Below are 21,008 nucleotides of genomic sequence, written 5' to 3' on the forward strand. Positions count from 1 at the left end.
GCCCTACACGATGCCGTTTATGTCGTCAAAATCCATCCAGCCGATCTGAAGTTATATGAAGAAATGCATTTACGTCGTGACGTCATCACGCGATTTTCGAATGCAGACGTCTTTTCGGAAATTAAATAAAGATAGAAATCGAAATGAATCATGTCCGCGATCTGCGCATGCGCGGTTTTCTGTCGCTTTTCAGTGGCATCACAGTGCAACCCATCTGCGCATGCGCCAGCTATTGAAAATTGGGTCGCCACGGCAAAATCCAAGATGGCCGCCACCATGTATGTCTGAACCTTGCAACCTGCATATCTTGAAAAATAAGCAAAGTAGCAACTTCTAATTTGGTGTGTGGGTGTATCTAGACACAAGGAAGAACGCTATCGAAAATTGGGTCGCCACGTCAAAATCCAAGATGGCCGCCACCATATATATGTCTGACCTTGCAACCTGCATATCTTGAAAAATAAGCAAAGTAGCAACTTCTAATTTGGTGTGTGGGTGTATCTAGGCACAAGGAAGAACGCTATCGTAAATTGGGTCGCCACGTCAAAATCCAAGATGGCCGCCACCATACCTATGTCTGAACTTTGTGAGCGGAATATCTTGAAAAATAAGCAAAGAACCAACTTCTAATTTGGTGCGTGGGTGTATCTAGGCATAAGGAAGAACGCTATTGAAAATTGGGTCACCACGTCAAATCCAAGATGGCCGCCACCATATATATGTCTGACCTTGCAACCTGCATATCTTGAAAAATAAGCGTGTGTGTGTGTAGGGGGGGGGTGTGTGTGTGCGTGTGGGGGGAGGGGTGTGCGGGTGTTTGTGTGTGTGTGCATGTGTGTTAGGGTTGGGGGTGGGGGGGTGTGCATGTGTTTGTGTGTGTGTTAGGGGTGGGGGGGGGGGTATGTGTGTGTGTTTGTGTGTGTGTGTGTGTGTGTTGGGGGGATGTGTGCATGTGTGTGTGTTAGGGGTGGGGGTGGGAGGACGTGTGCATGTGTTTGTGTGTGTGTATGTGTGTGTATGTGGGTGGGGGGTAGGGGGAATGTGTGTGTGTGTGGGGATGTGTGTGTGTGGGGGGGGGGGGGTGTGTGTCAGGGGATGTGTGTGTGGGATGTGTCTTGGGAGGTGGGGGGAGGGGGTTGTGCATTTGTCTGGATATGTGTGTGCGTGTGGGGGGAGGTGTGTGCGCGTGTTTGTGTGTGTGTGTGTGTGTGGATATGTGTGTGTGTGTGTGTGTGTGTTGGGGGTGGGGTGTATGTGTGTGTGTGTGTAGGGGGGATGTGTGTGTGTGTGGGGGTGGAGGGATGTGTGTGTGTAGGTGGGGGGGGGGGGGTTGGTGTGTGTGTGTGTGTGTGTGTGTGTTTGGGGGGAGGGGTGTGGGTGGGGGTAGGGTGGATGTGTGTGTGTATGTGTGTGTGTTGTGTGTGTGCATGTGTGTGTGTGTGTGTGTGTGTGTGTGTTGGGGTGGGGGGGGGGGGGTGTAGAGATGTGTGCGTGTGTTTGTGTGTGTGTGTGTGTGTGTGTATGTGGGGGAGGGGGTGGGGTGGAAGGGGATGTGCGTTTGTGTGGATATGTGTGGGTGTGTGGAGGGAGGGGTGTGGGGGTGTTTGTGTGTGGGTGTGTGTGTGGATATGTGTGTTTGTGTGTGGGTGTGGATGTGTGTGTGTGTGTGTGTGTGTGTGTGTGTGTGTGTGTGTGTGTGTGTGTGTGTGTGTGTGTGTGTGTGTGTGTTGGGGGTGGGGTGTGTTTGTGTATGTGGAAGGGGGGGGTTGGTGTGTGTGTGTGTGTGTGTGTGTTGAGGGTGTGCGTGTGGGGGGAGGGGTGTGGGTGTGTGTGTGGGAGGGGGTAGGGGGGATGTGTGTGTGTGTGTGTGTGTGTGTGTGTGTGTGTGTGTGTGTGTGTGTGTGTGTCGGGGTTGTATCCAAGGGGGTTGTGTCAAAGCATGTCCAATGAAAGTGGGGTTGTATCACAAGTGGGGTTGTATCAAAAGTGGGGTTGTATCAACAGTGGGGTTGCATCAAAAGTGGGTGCGAGTAAACCGGTCATCACTGCCAGCAGTTTTAAAGTGGCAGTTCTAGTTATTATTATTATTATCATTATTATTATTATTATTACATCATCACAATACTTGTACCAAGTTTGATTTAAATCCATTCAGCTGTTCTCAAGTAATCACATTTCTACCTGACATGACCTCTGACCTTTAACCTCTTGACCCCAAAAGTTAATCAGTTCATGTTTACATCATTATACATACCTGTACCAAGTTTTAATTGAAATCCCTTCAGCTGTTCACAAGTTATATTTTTACCTGACATGACCTCTGACCTTTGGCCTTTGACCTTGGGCTAATCATTTAATCTTTAGATAATTGTGCATATCTGTACCAAGTTTGAATTAGATCACTTCAGCTGTTCTCAAGTTATAGACATATAAGACTTTGACCTTTGACCTCTTGACCCAGAAATCCAATCAGTTCATCTTTACATCATTTTACATAACTGTACCAAACTTGGTCAGAATTCCAACACTGGTTCACAAGTTATCACGGTAACAGGTTTTTAACTAACATGACCTCTGACATTTGACCTGATGACCCTAAAATTTAATCAGTTAGTCTTTACCTCATTATACATACATACATACATGCACCAAGTTTGACTAAGATCCTTTCAGCCGTTATCAAGTTATCGTGGTAAGGAAAACCTATCACGGACGGACGGGTGGACAACCTGAAAACATAATGCCTCCGGCGACTTTGTACGTACACGTACACAATAGAAAACCTATACCCCCTTTCAAAATTTTCACCTTTTCTTGCCTTTTAGCCTGAAAATAAATTGCATTAAATCAGACTTTTTCCACCTTTATTTACACATCGTAACCCACAACTTCCAAGTGAAAAACAAATTCTACAAATTTCAGAAAAATTAATTAAAAATACAAAACTAGATTATCTTGGTTGGATAAGTGTCCACCCCCTTAATTTAGCAATAATTGTAAATGATCTGAGGTGTAACGAATCACCTTGAAAATCACACACCAAGTTAATTTGCCTACATAACACCTGTGTTGTCGTGATTCTGATTATTTCAGAATAACATCAGCTGTTCCTGTAAGTTTCCTCTGCTGGATAGTGCATTTCACAGCAAAGACTCAACCATGAGCACCAAGGAGCTTTCAAAAAGATTTCTGGGATAAAGTTGTGGAAAGGCACAAATCAGGGGATGGGTATAAAAATATTTCAAAGGCCTTGAATATCCCTTGGAGCACAGTCAAGACAATCATTAAGAAGTGGAAGGAGTAGGGTACAACCAAGACCCTGCCTAGATCAGGCCGTCCCTCCAAACTGGATGGCCAAGCAAGGGGGAGACTGATCAGAGAGGCCACCAAGAGGCCAATGGTAACTTTGAAAGAGCTACAGGCCTTTATGGCAAAGAATGGTCACTGTGTGCTTGTGACAACAATACACCAAGCACTCCACAAGTCTGGCCTGTATGGTGGGGTAGCAATAAGGAAGCCATTACTCAAAAAAGCCCACCTTGAGTCCCATTTGAGGTTTGAAAAGAAAAAAACCACTCATGAGATTCTGAAGTCATGTGGCAAAAGGTTTTGTGGTCTGACGAAACCAAGATGGAACTTTTTGGCCAAAATGCAAAACGTTACATTCGGCGCAAACCCAACACAGCACATCACCCAAAGAACACCATCCCTACTGTGAAGCATGGTGGTGGCAGCATCATGTTATGGGGATGTTTCCCATCAGCAGGGACTGGGGAACTTATCAGGATAGAAGGGAAAATGGATGGAGCAATAAAGAGAAAAATCCTAGAGGAAAACCTGCTGCCCTCTCCAAGGAAGCTGAAATTGGGACGGAAGTTCACCTTTCAGCATGACAATGACCCAAAGCACATGACCAAACCTACACTGGAGTGGCTCAGGAAAGATAACTGTCCTTGAGTGGCCCAGTCAGAGCCTCGACCTAAATCCAATCGAAAATCTGTGACATGACTTGAGAATGCTGTCCATCAACACTCCTCACATTACTTGACTGAGCTTGAACAGTTTTATTCAGAAGATTGGGCAAATATTGCCCAATCAAGGTGTGCAAAGTTGGTAGAGACCTATCCCAACAGACTCACAGCTGTAATTACTATCAAAGGTGCTTCCACCAAGTATTAACCCAGGGGGGTGGACACTTATCCAACCAAGATATTCTAGTTTTGTATTTTTAATTAATTTTCAGAAATTTGTAGAATTTGTTTTTCACTTGGAAGTTGTGGGTTACGATGTGTAAGTAAAGGTGGAAAAAGTCTGATTTAATGCAATTTATTTCCAGGCTAAAAGGCAAGAAAAGATGAAAATTTTGAAAGAGGGTGTGAACTTTCTATAGGCACTGTGTATATATACCACTGTGGTTTCAGCTTCCTCGAGTAGTTATGTTAATGTTCCATTCTGGCCACAGACAGATGAAATGTTTGCAAAATCATATGTCGATACCTTTTGCAGCCATTTTAGTTATTGTTCTGTTGGAGTCCAGGTTGTTACGACAAAATATCCAAAGTTACACATTGACATTTCACGTTTCACAGAATGTCCAAACGAGTTTTCGATGGAAGTTCAAATGAGAAAGTAAAAGAAAAGTTTTGTCCTAAGTATCCCATTTTTCTCCCACTTTCAAGCCCAAAATGCTGATTCATCAAATCCTAAGATATCTTAATTACTGGATATCTTCCTCTGGGATTTGCGGAGCGGCTGCGGATCCGTGCAAGCTGAGCGAGTGCCGCAGTATGCCAATTTAACACGCGAGCGAATCGTTGTTGAGGCGAGCTGGAAAAGGGCAGGACTCGGCCCGGTTTGAACGGGCACACACTCGGCACACCCCGAGCACGCGTGCGATGGGACTGGCGTCCACAATCACAAATCCCGATGGGACAGCAGCAAAGAAGCCAGATTGTTTGGAGAACACGTACTTCAACAAAGCAACCGTGATTTTATTGCACTAAGATAATCAATTATCCTATTTTAGATCACATCATTAACTCTGTCGAGCATAATAGTAATTGCTTAAGTTACTTTGAACTCATGTATACAGTGTATAAAATAACTTATTGATGATCACAGTCTATAAAAATGGTAATGTGAACAATAAAATTAAGTGAATCAAACTCAATCCGAGCCTGGTTTCAAAACGGATCAGAACAGAACTTTGCAATACTTTCAAAATCATATCAACTTTATATCTTCTCTGCTTGCCTTGTATTGGTCTGTGGGTTTCAGCTTGTTCCAAGGTTCCGGGTTCTTCCGTTTGTCCCAGCTGTTTGGATAGACGCAGTTCAAAAGGAAAATCCATGGCAAGTGAGAGGAAAGAACATGCTTTCACACACCATTAAGTTCTAAATAACCAAAAGGCAGCGTAAACTTTAACTGCAACTCAAAATCACAGCTACAGCATTCCAGTTGTTTTTCATTTTTCCTGCACAAACCTTTCTCAACTTTGGAATGGCAGAGCACAGAAACTTCCAGAAAAAACATGTACCTTTGGCTTCAAGAAATACTCATTTGGAATAATCCAACTTAATGCACAAACATTTCTCAACTTTGGAATGGCAGAGCACAGAAACTTCCAGAAAAAACATGTACCTTTGGCTTCAAGAAATACTCATTTGGAATAATCCAACTTAATGCACAAACATTTCTCAACTTTGGAATGGCAGAGCACAGAAACTTCAAGAAAAAACATGTACCTTTGGCTTCAAGAAATACTCATTTGGAACAAGCGTTACGCCTAGGTCCCCCGTCGGTGACGTGATGCGAGTTGACAAAGTGGAAGACGCAAGGCGGCCATCTTGGATTTTGAAGTAGCGACCCAAGTTTCAATAGCGTTCTCCCTTATGCGTAGATACACCCACACACCAGATTAAAAGTTAGTAGTTCGTTTATTTTTCAAGATATTTCGCTCACAAGTTTCAGACATATATATGGTGGCGGCCATCTTGGATTTTGACGTGGCGACCCAATTTTCAATAGCGTTCTTCCTTATGCCGAGATACACCCACATACCAAATTAGAAGTTGGTACTTCGCTTATTTTTCAAGATATTCCGCTCACAAGGTTCAGACATACATGGCAGCGGCCATCTTGGATTTTGACGTGGCGACCCAATTTTCAATAGCGTTTTTCCTTATGCGTAGATACACCCACACACCAGATTATAAGTTAGTAGTTCATTTAGTTTTCAAGATATTCCGCTCACAAGGTTCAGACCTACATGGCGGCGGCCATCTTGGATTTTGACGAGGGTTTCACCCACACACCAAATTCGAATGCGATCCTTCGCTTACGCACGCACACACGCACGCACGCACGCACGCACAGACGGACTGAGGGCAAAACCATAGTCGCCCTTTCGCTCCGCGGTGCGACGGGGGACAATAATCCAACTTAATGCACAAACATTTCTCAACTTTGGAATGGCAGAGCACAGAAACTTCCAGAAAAACATGTGCCTTTGGCTTCAAGAAATATTCATTTGGAATAATCCAACGTAATGACCAAGCTCTATTTTATGGCCATAATTACTACAAAACATTCGGGTGGGTGTAGTTGGACCAATCGGAGCTTACCGGATAGCTTAGAGGTATGTGCATTCACCTTTGAACCATTCAACTTGGATTCAAATATCTACCCAGGTATAACTTTCACTCTGGCATTTCAGATGGAGGGCGATGCATCAACGTGTGCGCCATCAGAATGACATCAAGCCAGAGGATCCAGTCTGCTAGTACGGGTTGTTGGTGTGTGTTAAAGGTCTTGCAATGCTTTTTGTGAAGTGGTGGCGAATTATTGCCGGAACCCTGAAAAAAATTCCGAATTCCTGCCCTTTTCAGTCAAAGAGGAGGCCAGGCTAGCCAGTTTGTGAGAAACTTGGGTTGACATTATTCAAACCAACCGCATAAAAGGGGAAATAATCAGGGACATTAAAGAAATAGTAATATACGCAGTTGTAGTAGTTCGACCAATTTGGTTAGAATTTCAAGGATCATGTACATCGTTGATCAGTGTTAATAAATAGGACCATTATGGTACTGTTTAAATCATTATTAATTACTTTTTATTAATGTATTTTAGACATGACTCACAATATGATTGACTTTTGTTTCCAAAAAAACCCTCAAAATAACTAGAGAGTTCATAGAACACCTTACTCAACGCTGTCCTGAGAAGAAGGACATGGGAAGGGACTTTTAAACTCTTGCTTTACATTTCCTAGTACAATCTAGATTTCCTATGAGCCGCCATTTTGTCTGTATCGGGATATTGTCCAACGTTGAGAGTGTGAGCGGTATATTTGATTCGTCGAGATGACATAAAATGGCGTAATATTTTGTTTCAATATTGTAAAACTTGAGGTTTTTGGAACTTCCAAGAAGGCGATTTGTGTTGAAATGGAATAAAATAAAAGTTTTAAAGGCTGTATAATTTTTTTTTTTTGGTGAAGTTACTGTCGACGATGCATCATGTTTAACACCACCATATGTAACACTTGTAATTAGCTCTTTGTACTGTTCTTTGTGTCCTTTATGATATCCCTAAAGTGTTAAAAACAGTAAGTTTGGAATGATTTTCAAGTTTTTTTTGACTGCCAGACATCAGAGTTTAATCTGTGTTAGTGGTCACGAGTGTATGCCAGACAGCAGAGACAGAGTAAAAAGGATCGCACCTATGTCCGAGGGAAACGGTTCAGTTTGGCATTTTAAATATGAAATTCAACAAATGAAACCGATTAGAATTGCCCTTTAGAACTCATTAGAATTACCCTTTAGAACCCATTAGAATAATCCCCATTAGAACCCATTAGAATTGCCCTTTAGAACCCATTAGAATTACCCTTTAGACCGCATTGGAATTACCCTTTAGAACCCTCTAGAATTACCCTTTAGAACACACTAGAATTACCCTTTAGAACCCATCAGAATTACCCTTTAGAACCCATTAGAATTACCCTTTAGAACCCATTAGAAATACCCTTTAGAACCCTTCAGAATTACCCTTTAGAATTACCTTATAGAACCCTTTAGAATTACCCTTTAGAACCCATTAGAATTACCCTTACAACCCATTAGAATTACCCTTACAACCCATTACAATTACCCTTACAACCAATAAGAATTACCCTTACAACCCATTAGAATTACCCTTACAACCCATTAGAATTACCCTTTAGAACCCATTGGAATTACGCTTTAGAACCCATTGGAATTACCCTTTAGAACCCATTGGAATTACCCTTTAGAACGCTCTACAATTACCCTTTAGAACCCATCAGAATTACCCTTTAGAACTCATTAGAATTACCCTTTAGAACCTTTCAGAATTACCCTTTAGAATTACCCTTTAGAACCCTTTAGAACCCTTTAGAATTACCCTTTATAACCCATGAGAATTACCCTTACAACCCATTATAATTACCCTTTAGAACCCATTAGAAAGGTTCTTCTTCTTTTTTTACGGATGACAGACCTAGCCAAATATTGAAGCGGCTTCACAGCTTAAAATTTTTCTCACTCCTCTGTGCGCATGTGCGATCGGAATGAGATTCTGTATAGTTTTCCAAATTCAGAGCCAAAGTACAGCTAAACTATAAGTTTGTATTCTGATTCGTGTTCTACATTGTTCAAGAAATATAATTCAATATAAATTAAGTTGTTCCTTGATCACAGCCTGATGTCTGCAGACAGACAGATAGACAGACAGACAGAGAGTTAACCTATTGGGTACCCCGCTTTGTGAGCGAGGTAATCAAGTCCGATTCAGGATATATAGAGATCCTTCAACAATTTGATTACACGTCAATATCCAACTGTACAATGCGTGCTGGAACTAAATTTTACTTTGTGAACATTTTAGTTAACGTTAAAAAAAATCCCACAACAGCTGTCATAAAGGAAGAAAATTTAAACTGGGGAAGACACCTTTGGATGTACGAGCTCATCATTTATTGTACAAACCTTTAGAACATCTGAGTAGATCATGGGAAGTTTAAACAAGATCAATTAGCACGGCAACTGTATTAAAAATTTGAACGATACAGGTTTGAACGGTCGTATAATTTGTTGTGACAACTTTGCTCTCATAAGCATAATGATGTTAATTTTTTCATCAGCATGTACCCAATCCCCTATTTCCTGATCATCAGCATGTACCCAATCCCCTATTTCCTGATCATCAGCATGTACCCAATCCCCTATTTCCTGATCATCAGCAAGTACCCAATCCCCTATTTCCTGATCATCAGCATGTACCCAATCCCCTATTTCCTGATCATCAGCATGTACCCAATCCCCTATTTCCTGATCATCAGCATGTACCCAATCCCCTATTTCCTGATCATCAGCAAGTACCCAATCCCCTATTTCCTGATCATCAGCAAGTACCCAATCCCCTATTTCCTGATCATCAGTATGTACCCAATACCCAATCCCCTATTTCCTGATCATCAGCATGTACCCAATCCCCTATTTCCTGATCATCAGCATGTACCCAATCCCCTATTTCCTGATCATCAGCATGTACCCAATCCCCTATTTCCTGATCATCAGCATGTACCCAATCCCCTATTTCCTGATCATCAGCATGTACCCAATCCCCTATTTCCTGATCATCAGTATGTACCCAATCCCCTATTTCCTGATCATCAGCATGTACCAAATCCCCTATTTCCTGATCATCAGCATGTACCCAATCCCCTATTTCCTGATCATCAGCATGTACCCAATCCCCTATTTCCTGATCATCAGCAAGTACCCAATCCCCTATTTCCTGATCATCAGCATGTACCCAATCCCCTATTTCCTGATCATCAGCATGTACCCAATCCCCTATTTCCTGATCATCAGTATGTACCCAATCCCCTATTTCCTGATCATCAGCATGTACCAAATCCCCTATTTCCTGATCATCAGCATGTACCCAATCCCCTATTTCCTGATCATCAGCATGTACCCAATCCCCTATTTCCTGATCATCAGCATGTACCAAATCCCCTATTTCCTGATCATCAGCATGTACCCAATCCCCTATTTCCTGATCATCAGTATGTACCCAATCCCCTATTTCCTGATCATCAGCAAGTACCCAATCCCCTATTTCCTGATCATCAGCATGTACCAAATTCCCTATTTCCTGATCATCAGCATGTACCCAATCCCCTATTTCCTGATCATCAGCATGTACCCAATCCCCTATTTCCTGATCATCAGCATGTACCCAATCCCCTATTTCCTGATCATCAGCATGTACCCAATCCCCTATTTCCTGATCATCAGCATGTACCCAATCCCCTATTTCCTGATCATCAGCATGTACCCAATCCCATATTTCCTGATCATCAGCATGTACCCAATCCCCTATTTCCTGATCATCAGCATGTACCCAATCCCCTATTTCCTGATCATCAGCATGTACCCAATCCCCTATTTCCTGATCATCAGCATGTACCCAATCCCCTATTTCCTGATCATCAGCATGTACCCAATCCCCTATTTCCTGACAAGCTCTGGATAGAAAAGCTACTGGAGAGAATACAAAATGAAACACTGCACACACAGCAAGGTGCTCGTACACCCGAGATGTCACACGAGTAAACAGCCATATGAACAATGAGGTCACGAGGATTAAAAATAAATAAAAACAAGAAAGAGCAATCAGAGATTGCAGACCCCCGCCAGGACGTGTTTTTGGTGTTTTTTAAGGCTTTTGTGTTTTTTTTTGGATACAAGATCGAGACTCGTGAAGAGCTAACATTAATCACACAAAAAGTCAAACTGACACAAACCGACACATAAAACACAAAATAAGGGGAGCGGTAGACAAGATGGGGAGAGAGGGCGAAGGACACAAACACAACATTTAAGAGCAGGAACATCGAGAGAAATGTGGGAGGGAGAGGGCTTGGGGGGATGTGGGAGAGGTATAAAACATATGAACACTGCAAGGACTTCCAGGAAAGAAGTTGAAATTTCGAAAAAGTGTATCTGGGGTGAATTAGCGGGGGTAGAAAAGATCAAGGTTTTGGATGGGGGAAGATAAGAGATGGTGGTGAACAGCTGTTTTAAAGACCTGGAGGGAGGAGTGGGATTGAAGAGAGTGAGGGAGTTTGTTCCAGAGGCGGGAGAAAAGAGGAATGAAGGAGTGAAGGTGAGCAGAGAGTCTTGATTTTGGCAGTTCAACCATAAGAGGGTTGCTGGCAGATCTTGTGCGACCTGTAGGAATATTTGGGGGACAGAGCACAGAGAGAGCTGGAGGAGCAAGGCCGGAGAGGAGTCGGTAGAAGACAGAAAGACCACCAACCTGCCTGCGGTGAGTGAGTGAAAGGCCCTCGGAGATAGCTTCATCGCAGGAGATTCCAACGATTATGAAAGTTTTGGTTTCATCAGCGTGAAGTCGAGCTAGGTGTGAGGCAGGAGCACCATCCAAATGGGGAGAACAGTATTCCATTGAGCTGCGGATGAAAGCCTTGTATGTGTTGAGGAGCTCAGGTGTGCCGAGGAAGGACTTCGCACGATGGAGGATGCCCAGTCGGCGACTGGCTTTGGAGGCCAGCTTGGAAATGTGGTTTTCCCAGGAAAGATCATGGCAGATAGTGAGACCCAAAAGCTTGATTGTTGAGAAACTAGATGAGAGGGTTGTCCAGTTGGTCTTTTCTGAGAGATGTAGTGAAAGTGTGAGATTTGTCAGGATTGAAAGACATGTTCCACTTGTTTGCCCAGTCTATGATTTTGTCTCGGTCTGCAGAGAGTGAGGAGGCTGCAAACTGCCGATCTGAGGGATGAGGAATGGAGCGGTAGAGAGTGGAGTCATCAGAAAAGAGATGGAGAGGATTTTCCAGATAGTCAGACCATATCCAGACCATACAATATCGATTGGGCCATATCATTTGCCAGACCATATCGAAGGCACGTGATATGTCAAGGGAGACAGCTTTGATTTCCTGTTTGGCATTGAGGACCTCCATCCATTGTTGAGACAGCAGAAGCAACATGTCCAGAGTAGAGTGACCTTGTCTGAAACCAAATTGATGATCGGAGATCAAGCCATTGGAGAAGAGGAAGGATTTGATATCCGAAGCAATGATGGATTCCATGACTTTGCTGATAATTGGGAGCAGGCTGATTGGTCTGTAGTTGCAAGGATCTGTTTTTGCACCTTTTTTGTGTAAAGTGGTAATGTTTGCTGATTGTTAAAATATGTTAAACAAATATGAATGTTAAACAAAAACGAACAAATATGAATTTGAAACAAACAAATAAGAGTGTTAAAACAAATATGGCGGCCAAACCATATGACCGGTGATATCATTATTTCTTTTCTCCACAAATTTATGTTTTTTTAGATGTTGTTAAAAAAAAATTCATCTTGATCAGATGAAGTTTTGAACTTGTCAAATTATGACGTCACAATGGCAGCACCTATGACATCATCATTAACACGTTATTCCCGATGGATAGTTCTTTACGACGAGCCACGTTTCAAATTTTTTTGTATGCAACACTGAGATATGGAGCAAAGTTTTTCGTTTTTTCAACGATGGCGCCCATATCACGTGACCTATGACGTCATAATTATTATTTTTAAAATTCTTCAGGAGGGGCGCACCTTTGGTCAAAATTTCCTGTCAACCGGACCAACGGTCGCAGAGAAAATGATATTTATTCTGTGTGGACAAACAGACAGACAAAGAAACGGACTCGAATGCAATGCCCTCTCCTCTGGTGAGGGTAATAAGAGGGAGGGAAGGAGGTGGAAAAATAAACATTTGGATGAACTTCAGGTTTAAATTGTCCCTCGGTTTATGTTTTCGCATTTGCTATGCATGAGGAACCAGGTGCATAGTGCTCGAGTGCTTGCAGCAAACGAAGAAGCAAAAAAATATACAAATTCGCCCCCCAAAAACTAATTCAGCTGAACAACACCTTTGGCCTAATAAAGGTCAAAGCAACCTCTTCACGTATTACGCCAGATTGTAGAATGTAACCGAAAAGCACCTAATATGGTCGCGGTTTAAAAGGGCAGCGAGAAAACGCAGGATTCAATTTGTGTAGTCATTTCAACGTAGCACGAGGAGAGTCGATTTGCTTACGGGTACTAATCGTGAATCGGTGCGTCGCCGTAACAAAAGGTGAACACGGAGACCGCACCGAGCTCGGTTCGTGACGGCCTCGGACCAGGCACCACCTACCGAACGGCATCTTCGTTCCACCTGGTCAGAACACCGTCACGGCGACCTTGGTCGATCAAAACCGTGGATTAGAGCAACTCATTTAGAAATTAGGGAGGAAGCGAAACATCACCGATATCGTGAAGAACATTCTAGAGGTGAAGAACGTAGAGGTTAGAGGCCCTCGATTTTTACATCCATGGAAAAACACGGGAGACATCTCGCAAAGATAGCGCTTACCTGCAATCAGGACTGAAGAGAGCTATTCGCAACATGTAGGCCATGGCACCACTCATCCCGAGAGCCATGCAGAAGAACAGCGGAATGATCTAGTGAAGATCACGCACAAACAAAACAAAAAAAATTAAAATGAGACAATTAAAAGAAGAAAAAAAAGTGATGCCCTTTAAAAGCACCACATCAAGTACGAGCAGGGACGGAAATCAAACGCACATTCTCTAATATCCACATGAACTTTCTCTAAATGTTTAATTGCGCTCGATCGCGATTGCAACCGAGCTCGGCGTTTACCAAACAAACAGGCCTGTGTTCTTGGCTTACAGAAGGCAGGTGAAGTTCGTCGTGTTGTGCAGTGCATAGCAAGGTAATTTTTAAAACAAAGAATCACACAGGTATACATTGCAAACGAGGGTCATCGACACACTATTGTAAGTCAATGAGTGTACAAGAAACCTCGTTCAGTTAGCGTTGTTTATTACCATCAAAGCAAATGGGATCCTTTGAAGGAGAGAGGGAGAGAGAGAGGGGAGAGAGGAAGAGAGAACGAGGCAGCGGGATAGAGAGGAGGACAGAGAGAGAGGGGGAGAGGGCGAAGGAGAGAGGGAGAGAGGGAGAGAGAGAGAGGGGGGAGAGGGCGAAGGAGAGAGGGAGAGAGAGGGGGAGAGAGGGGGAGAGAGGGGGAGAGAGGAAGCGAGAACGACGGAGCAGGAGAAAGGGAGAGAGAGGGGGAGAGAGGAAGAGAGAACGAGGGAGCGGGATAGAGAGGAGGACAGAGAGAGAGGGGGAGAGGGCGAAGGAGAGAGGGAGAGAGGGAGAGAGAGGAAGCGAGAACGACGGAGCAGGAGAAAGGGAGAGAGAGGGGGAGAGAGGAAGAGAGAACGAGGGGAAAAAGAATGGGCGAGAGGGAGAGGGGAGAAAGAGAGAAGGAGAGAGAGGAGCAGAAAGGGAGAGGGAGTGAGGGGAGAGAGGGAGTGAGAAGGGGAGAGAGGCAGAAAGGGAGAGGGAGGAAGAGGGAGGAAGAGGGAGACTGATGGTGGCAGATTCAGAGTTCAGAGTGAAAAACGTTTTGTTTTGGTGTTCAGCAAAGGCCTTGAGCAAAACATATTCATCCTTAAGGCGAAATAGGACCCAAATTTGCATTGAACATTACTCATTTCAATCATTAAACTCCAAAATCGAGCAACCAAACACACGCACATGAACACGTAGTTCAGTCGGTTGGCTCATCCAAGCCAGGCCAAACTTGGCTCCGCGAATCGCATCGTCGGTGTCGTAAAATGTGGAATACAATAACCCTCTACAAACCACCAGCAACACACGGACACAGGTGCAAATTGTAAATTTAATCACATAACATGAAATAATAAGTGCTAAATCAGTTACACGAAAAAAACACCACTAAACAATTAGCCAGATGTGTACGATCTGTAAATAGTTCTGCATATGTGCAAATGTTTTACTGCATGTGTAAAGCTTTCTTCACTCCAGAAAATTGACATCGAAAGAGCCAAGCAATGCAAGTTGGAAGTTTGGAAAACAATTATACTCGAGTTTTCAACGAAACAGCTAGTAGGTGAGGGAGAGAGGGAGAATTGTGCCTTTGATGACACAAACACGAGAGTTGGCACACAGTTAGAGTATGCCCTAAGGACGATATATGGCTATAGGGCCATCGCAGATTTGTCCTGTGACAACAACGGCGGCCATTTTTCAAAATGGCCGCCATTGCTTGTTATTTTACAGATATTTGGTACATTACTGTGTACTAGCAACGGTACCCGCCCTACGGGCGGGGCTTCAATTGGGAAGCCGAAGTGAAAAGGCAATGGCCTCTCCAATATTGTACCCGTTTGTGACGTTTGTCACATTGTCTCCAGTACCCGTTTGTGACGACGTTTTCAATGCGACGAAAATATTCGAATTATTATTCGAATATTCGAATTCGAATTTATTTATTCGTATTTATTCCAATTGCACGAATATGTGAATTGTGATTGTGTTTCATTGTGATGTTTGTGCGGCGACGGGCGGTGTGTACAAAGGGCAAGGACTTAATCAACGCGAGCTGATGACTCGCGCTTACTGGGAATTCCTCGTTCGTGGGACACTGTCTCAAGCCCCAGTCCCCATCACGGATGGAGCTCAGCGGTTTACCCGAGTATGACGGCGAAGGGCAAGGTACACGCTGGCCCGTCCAGTGTAGCTCGCGTGCGGCCCCGGACATCGAAGGGCATTAAACGTTCATTAAACATTAAACGTTCATTAAACATTAAACGTTCATTAAACATTAAACGTTCATTAAAGGATTTAAAAAAAAAAAACAAAAAAAAAAACACCTTTAGAGGCCATTTTTCCCCGCAAAGCGGGGGTTGGCCTTTTTCGGGAACCGTGGTTGTTGTTGTTTTTCGGTCCCCTATTTGAAGCAATGTTTTACGGCCGGATGCCCTTCCTGACGCCAACCCTTTTTGCCGCCTTTAACGACAAACAGGGAATTACCAGTGAACTGGTACTCAATTAGCCGACCTCGGAAGGATGACAGGCTGAGTCAACCACCCCTGGCGTTAATTCAGCGATCGACCGGGATTCGAACCCAGGATCCTTGGATCCTAAGCCGGCACCCTAGCCGCTAGCCCAACACCAGGGATGATTAAAGGATTACGAAACGAAAAACATTACGAAATTACGTTCACACCGTCACGTCAAACACTACCGTGAACACATACATCGTCACAACATCGTCACAATGAGAACATCGTCACAATGAACGTTATGCGAACGCAAATGTTATGCGGGTGTCGAAACCTGAGAATGCTGGAGACCAAAGCTGAAATTGGGAAAACGAAATAGCCTATTTAACTCCTGGAGATCCCAGGATTATCCACCCAAAATATCGCTGTGATCGGTTCAGCAGTTTTTACGGTACCTTCGAACGGACAGACAGACAGACAGGCGGACATTTGGTGAATTACAGTAAGATGGCTCATAGTAAAACATCGAAATTTCGCGATCTTCGTGTCTTTTTGACCGAGGAATCGTGACTTTCTGAGCATATTTTGAGAATGACATTTTGGACTCATTCGATTTATTTTCAAGAAATGACGGGATATTTAAAGAGAGAACAAGGAGGTAATGTGATTCTAGCAATTTTTAATGAATTTTAGAAGAGGTTTTGTCTTTTACCAAGTACGGGACTCCGAAAAGTCATCCTACATCGGCTTGCCCTACTCTCCATTAATACATTCTTTTAAATCAGAAAATAAAAAGAAATGGCATTGACAAAATTATTGACATCCCAGACTTAATATTTGGTAGAACAGCCTTTGGACAAAATAACTGCAGTCAAGCGCTTCCTATAGCCATGAATGAGCTTCCTCCACCTCTCTAATGGCAGTTAGGCCCACTCTTCTTGTACAAACTGCTCCAGTACTCCCAGATTTGAATGGTGCCTTCTCCCATTGCATCGAATTTCACAACTTTTCTGTTGTTTCTTGGAAAAATGTTTTGATGCATAATAATCTAGAGATGTTACTCTTTCTATCCATATTAAAATCTCAATTTAGTCCCTGTCGTCATATTTTGACTCTCTTCGGCTTTTTCTCGCTAAGAGAAATGCCCCCTGGAAGTGTCTGCTTTTGCCAGAGCCAGCCACACATATATATATACACTTCCGACTTCCGGTTCCTCGGGCGAGTGAAGCGTACTTCGAGCTCTCCACGGCATCGAAGTTTAAGTGTTTTCCCATTCTTGTCTTTGTCAAATTTCCACTGGTTATTTTGCTGTGTACGTGTTATTCTGTGTTTCTGGTTGGTATTGGTTTGTAATTGGTACAAACTTGTGTGTAGTTAATCGTTTTCTGGGTCGTACCTCGTGCGCGGCCTGGTAACTTGGGGCTTCCCTCCCCCCGTCGGTGTTTTGTCGGTTTGGGTTCTTTCCTTCACTGTATTGCTTGTTTCTTTTATTATATTTTCTCCCCCTCACCTCACCTCCCTAGACAAAGAATTCTATATTGATTCTTTCTCTCCTCCCGGACACGTGCTTGTACGCTCTCCTCCTCGTCTCGACTTGTGCCCCGCCCCCTCCTGTATCTCGTTTTTCTTCCGCCTCTGCTCCTTCTTTCTCAAATCCACGTTCTCGCTTGGAGACTTTTCCCAGATTGTTTTTCATGGTTTTCATGGTTCTGTTTGGATATTGTTGGAATATGTTTAAACCGCAGCCATGATGCTGACGCCGCCCCCCCCCCCCCCGAATTTCCATGTTTTAAACGTTTCCCAGTGTGTACCCTGGTCAGAATAGGTACACCGTATCCCTGCGTGTCGTAAGAGACGACTAAGAGCGTTGGCGTCAGGAAGGGCATCCGGCCATAAAAACATTGCCTCAAAAAGAGAACCATGACAATTACAAGTACATATGGGCAGGGTGCAGCCCGAAGTGGAGATCGGTTTCTGAGGTTTGGGACATGGAATGTAGGGACAATGACAGGGAGATCAGGAGAAGTGGTGGAAGTATTGGTCAGAAGAAGAGTGGACATATGTTGTGTGCAAGAGACGAGATGGAAGGGAAGTGGTGTGAGAATGGTGAAGGGTAGGCAGGGACAGAAATACAAGTTTGTGTGGCAAGGGTGCCCAGAGGGCGTGAATGGTGTTGGTGTCCTGTCCTCTGAGGAGTTTGTAGACAGTGTGGTGAGTGTGACTAGAGTGAGTGATAGGTTGATGATGGTGAAAATGATGATTGGAAAGCTCTTGGTGAACGTCATCTCGGGATATGCTCAGCAGGTTGGTCGAAGCGATGAAGAGAAGGACAAGTTCTGGTGTGCGATAGAGAAGCTGATGGAAAACGTGAAAGATGAGGAAGTTGTTGTGGTGGGAGGAGACCTCAATGGACATGTGGGAAGGAGCATGGATGGTTTTGAGGGAGTTCATGGGGGTTACAGATATGGTGTGAGAAATGGAGAAGGTGAAAGGATTTTGGAGTTTGCTGATGGAGCTGATTTGTTGATTTGTAATACTCAGTTCCAGAAAGAGGATAATAAGCTTGTTACATACACGTCAGGTGGGTCGACGACAACCGTTGACTACCTGATGGTGCGTAGGCGAGATAGGGGGCACCTCCGGGACACAAAGGTGATCCCGGGGGAGGAGGCTGTTTCACAGCACCACTTGGTTGTCTGCGACATAAGGGTGAAAGGTGCGAGGAGAGCTCGGCAGGTGAAGTATGAACCAAGAATGAAGGTGTGGAGGTTGAAAGAGGTGGCAGTAAGGGAGGCATTAAAAGAGAAGCTGAGTAGGGTACAGGATGATGTGGTTGAGCTTGAAAGTGGTTGGATGTCAATGAAAGCTAGTCTGTTGGGAGCCGTTGGTGAGGTATGTGGATGGACAAAAGGACCACCGAGGCACTCGGAAACATGGTGGTGGGATGATGAAGTGGGAAAGAGGATTGACGAGAAGAGGAAGAAGTTCAAGGAGTGGCAGAAGGCAAAGGGTACGGGAGCAGAAACAGCAAAGCATGAAAGTTATAAGGCAGCCAGGAAGGCTGCAAAGAAAGAGGTAGCAAAGGCACAGGAGGCATGTAGGAAAATGTTCGGAGAACGCTTGGGTTCGGAAGAGGGTCAGAAAGCAGTATTCAGGATTGCAAAGCACATAGCGAAAGAGAGGTGTGATGTGATGGGGGTGAGTTGCTTGAAGGATGAAGTGGGACAAATCGTTGTCGACCCAGATGGAATTAAAGGAAGATGGAAAAGATATATGGAAATGCTGTTGAATACAGAGAATGAATGGGATGGCAACATAGAGAGTAACCCAGTTTTAGGACCGGCAGAGAAGATAACTGAGAAGTAAGTTGAGGAAGCGATAAAAGCAATGAAGAGTGGAAAAGCGGGAGGGCCGACGGGAGTTGTGGGAGATATGTTGAAGGCAGCAGGAAGTTGGGGTGTGAAGAGAATGACAGAGATCTGTAATCTGGTGGTGAAAGAAGGCCGCATTCCAGTGGTTTGGGAACTGAGTACCCTCATCCCTCTATACAAGGGGAAAGGTGACCCTCTGGAGTGTGGCTCGTACCGAGCGATAAAGTTATTGGAGCATGGAATGAAGGTATTGGAAAGGGTGTTGGAGAGGAGGATAAGGAAGAAAGTGAAGATCGACGAAATGCAGTTTGGATTTATGCCAGGAAGAGGAACGACAGATGCGCTTTTCATTGTGAGGCAGTTGCAGGAGAAGTACATGGAGAAGAGGAAGAAGTTGTTTTTTGGGTTTGTTGATCTGGAGAAAGCATTCGATAGGGTTCCACGCAAAGTATTGACATGGGCATTGAGGAAGTTAGGAGTGGAGGAATGGTTGATCAGAGTAGTGATGGCAATGTACAAAAGAGCGCGCACAGCTGTAAGGACGAAGGACGGGAACAGTGGTGAGTTTGAGGTGAAGGTGGGAGTGCATCAGGGGTCGGTACTAAGTCCACTACTATTTGTAGCTGTGATGGAGGTGCTGGCTCAGAACGTAAAGGAGGGTTTACCGTGGGAGTTGTTGTATGCAGATGATCTGGTGTTGATTGCGGAAAGTATGGATGGACTGAAGGAAAAGATGAACAAGTGGAAGGAATGTATGGAGACAAAAGGTCTGAAGGTGAATATCGGAAAGACGAAGGTGATGGCAAGTGGTAAAGCATGTGGTGAGGTGGAAAGAACTGGGAAGTGGCCGTGTGCTGTGTGCAGGAAGGGTGTCGGAGTGAACTCCATTCAATGTACAATGTGCGCTGAGTTGGTTCATCAAAAATGTAGTGGTCTGAGAGGGTCATTTACCAGTGTGGCAGCTACATTCAAATGTAAGGTGTGCACAGAAGGAGCTGCAGATGGAGGAAATGTTGAGTTGGATCTTGGAGACGGCATGAAGCTGGAAGGTGTGAAAACATTTTGCTACCTCGGAGACATGCTGAATGGAGAAGGTGGATCAGACTCGGCAACGGTTGCTCGAGTGAGATGTGCATGGAAGAAGTTTCGGGAACTGAGTGGCGTGCTGATGAGGAGGAGAGTGTCGCTGAAGCTGAAGGGAAAGGTGTATGCTGCATGTGTGAGAAGTGTTATGATTTATGGGAGCGAGACATGGGTAATGAACGTAGAGCAGCAACGAAGGCTGGAAAGGGTGGAAATGCGAATGGTTCGATGGATGTGCGGAGTATCGTTGAGAGAGAGGAAGACAAATGATGAATTGCGAAAGATGATGGGAATATTGCCTGTGATTGATGCTGTGAAGAGGAACAGGTTGAGATGGTTTGGTCATGTGTTGAGGAAGGATGAAAGTGACTGGTTGAGAAGAGTGATGGAAATTAATGTAGAAGGAGGGTAGAGGACGGGGAAGACCGAGAAAGACTTGGCTAAAGATGGTGGAAGAAGAAATGCGGGCAAGGGGGTTAACAAGGAGAGATGCAGAAAATAGGGCAAAATGGAGAAGATTGTCATGGGGACCGCAAGGCTAACCCCCACTCTAGCAGGGAAAATGGCCTTAAAATGCATGTTGTTGTTGTTGTTGTATATACACACACACACACACACACACACACACAC

General features: G+C 44.2%; 1 protein-coding gene across 1 annotated transcript in view; it reads right to left on the bottom strand.

Moving 5' to 3' along the window:
- The window catches only part of LOC137429313 (cytochrome c oxidase subunit NDUFA4), a 51,205-nt gene that overhangs the window by 15,376 nt on the left and 14,821 nt on the right, over positions 1–21,008 (bottom strand). The window contains exons 2-3 of the mRNA XM_068119268.2: positions 13,457–13,545; positions 5,254–5,314 (exon numbers count right to left, since the gene is read on the bottom strand). Coding sequence (XP_067975369.1) covers positions 5,254–5,314; positions 13,457–13,545 — 150 coding nt within the window. The remainder of the gene's footprint in view (positions 1–5,253; positions 5,315–13,456; positions 13,546–21,008) is intronic.

Source organism: Myxine glutinosa, chromosome 6 (assembly GCF_964187855.1).
Source record: "Myxine glutinosa chromosome 6, kmMyxGlut1.1, whole genome shotgun sequence".
NCBI classification, from domain to species: Eukaryota; Metazoa; Chordata; class Myxini; order Myxiniformes; family Myxinidae; genus Myxine; species Myxine glutinosa.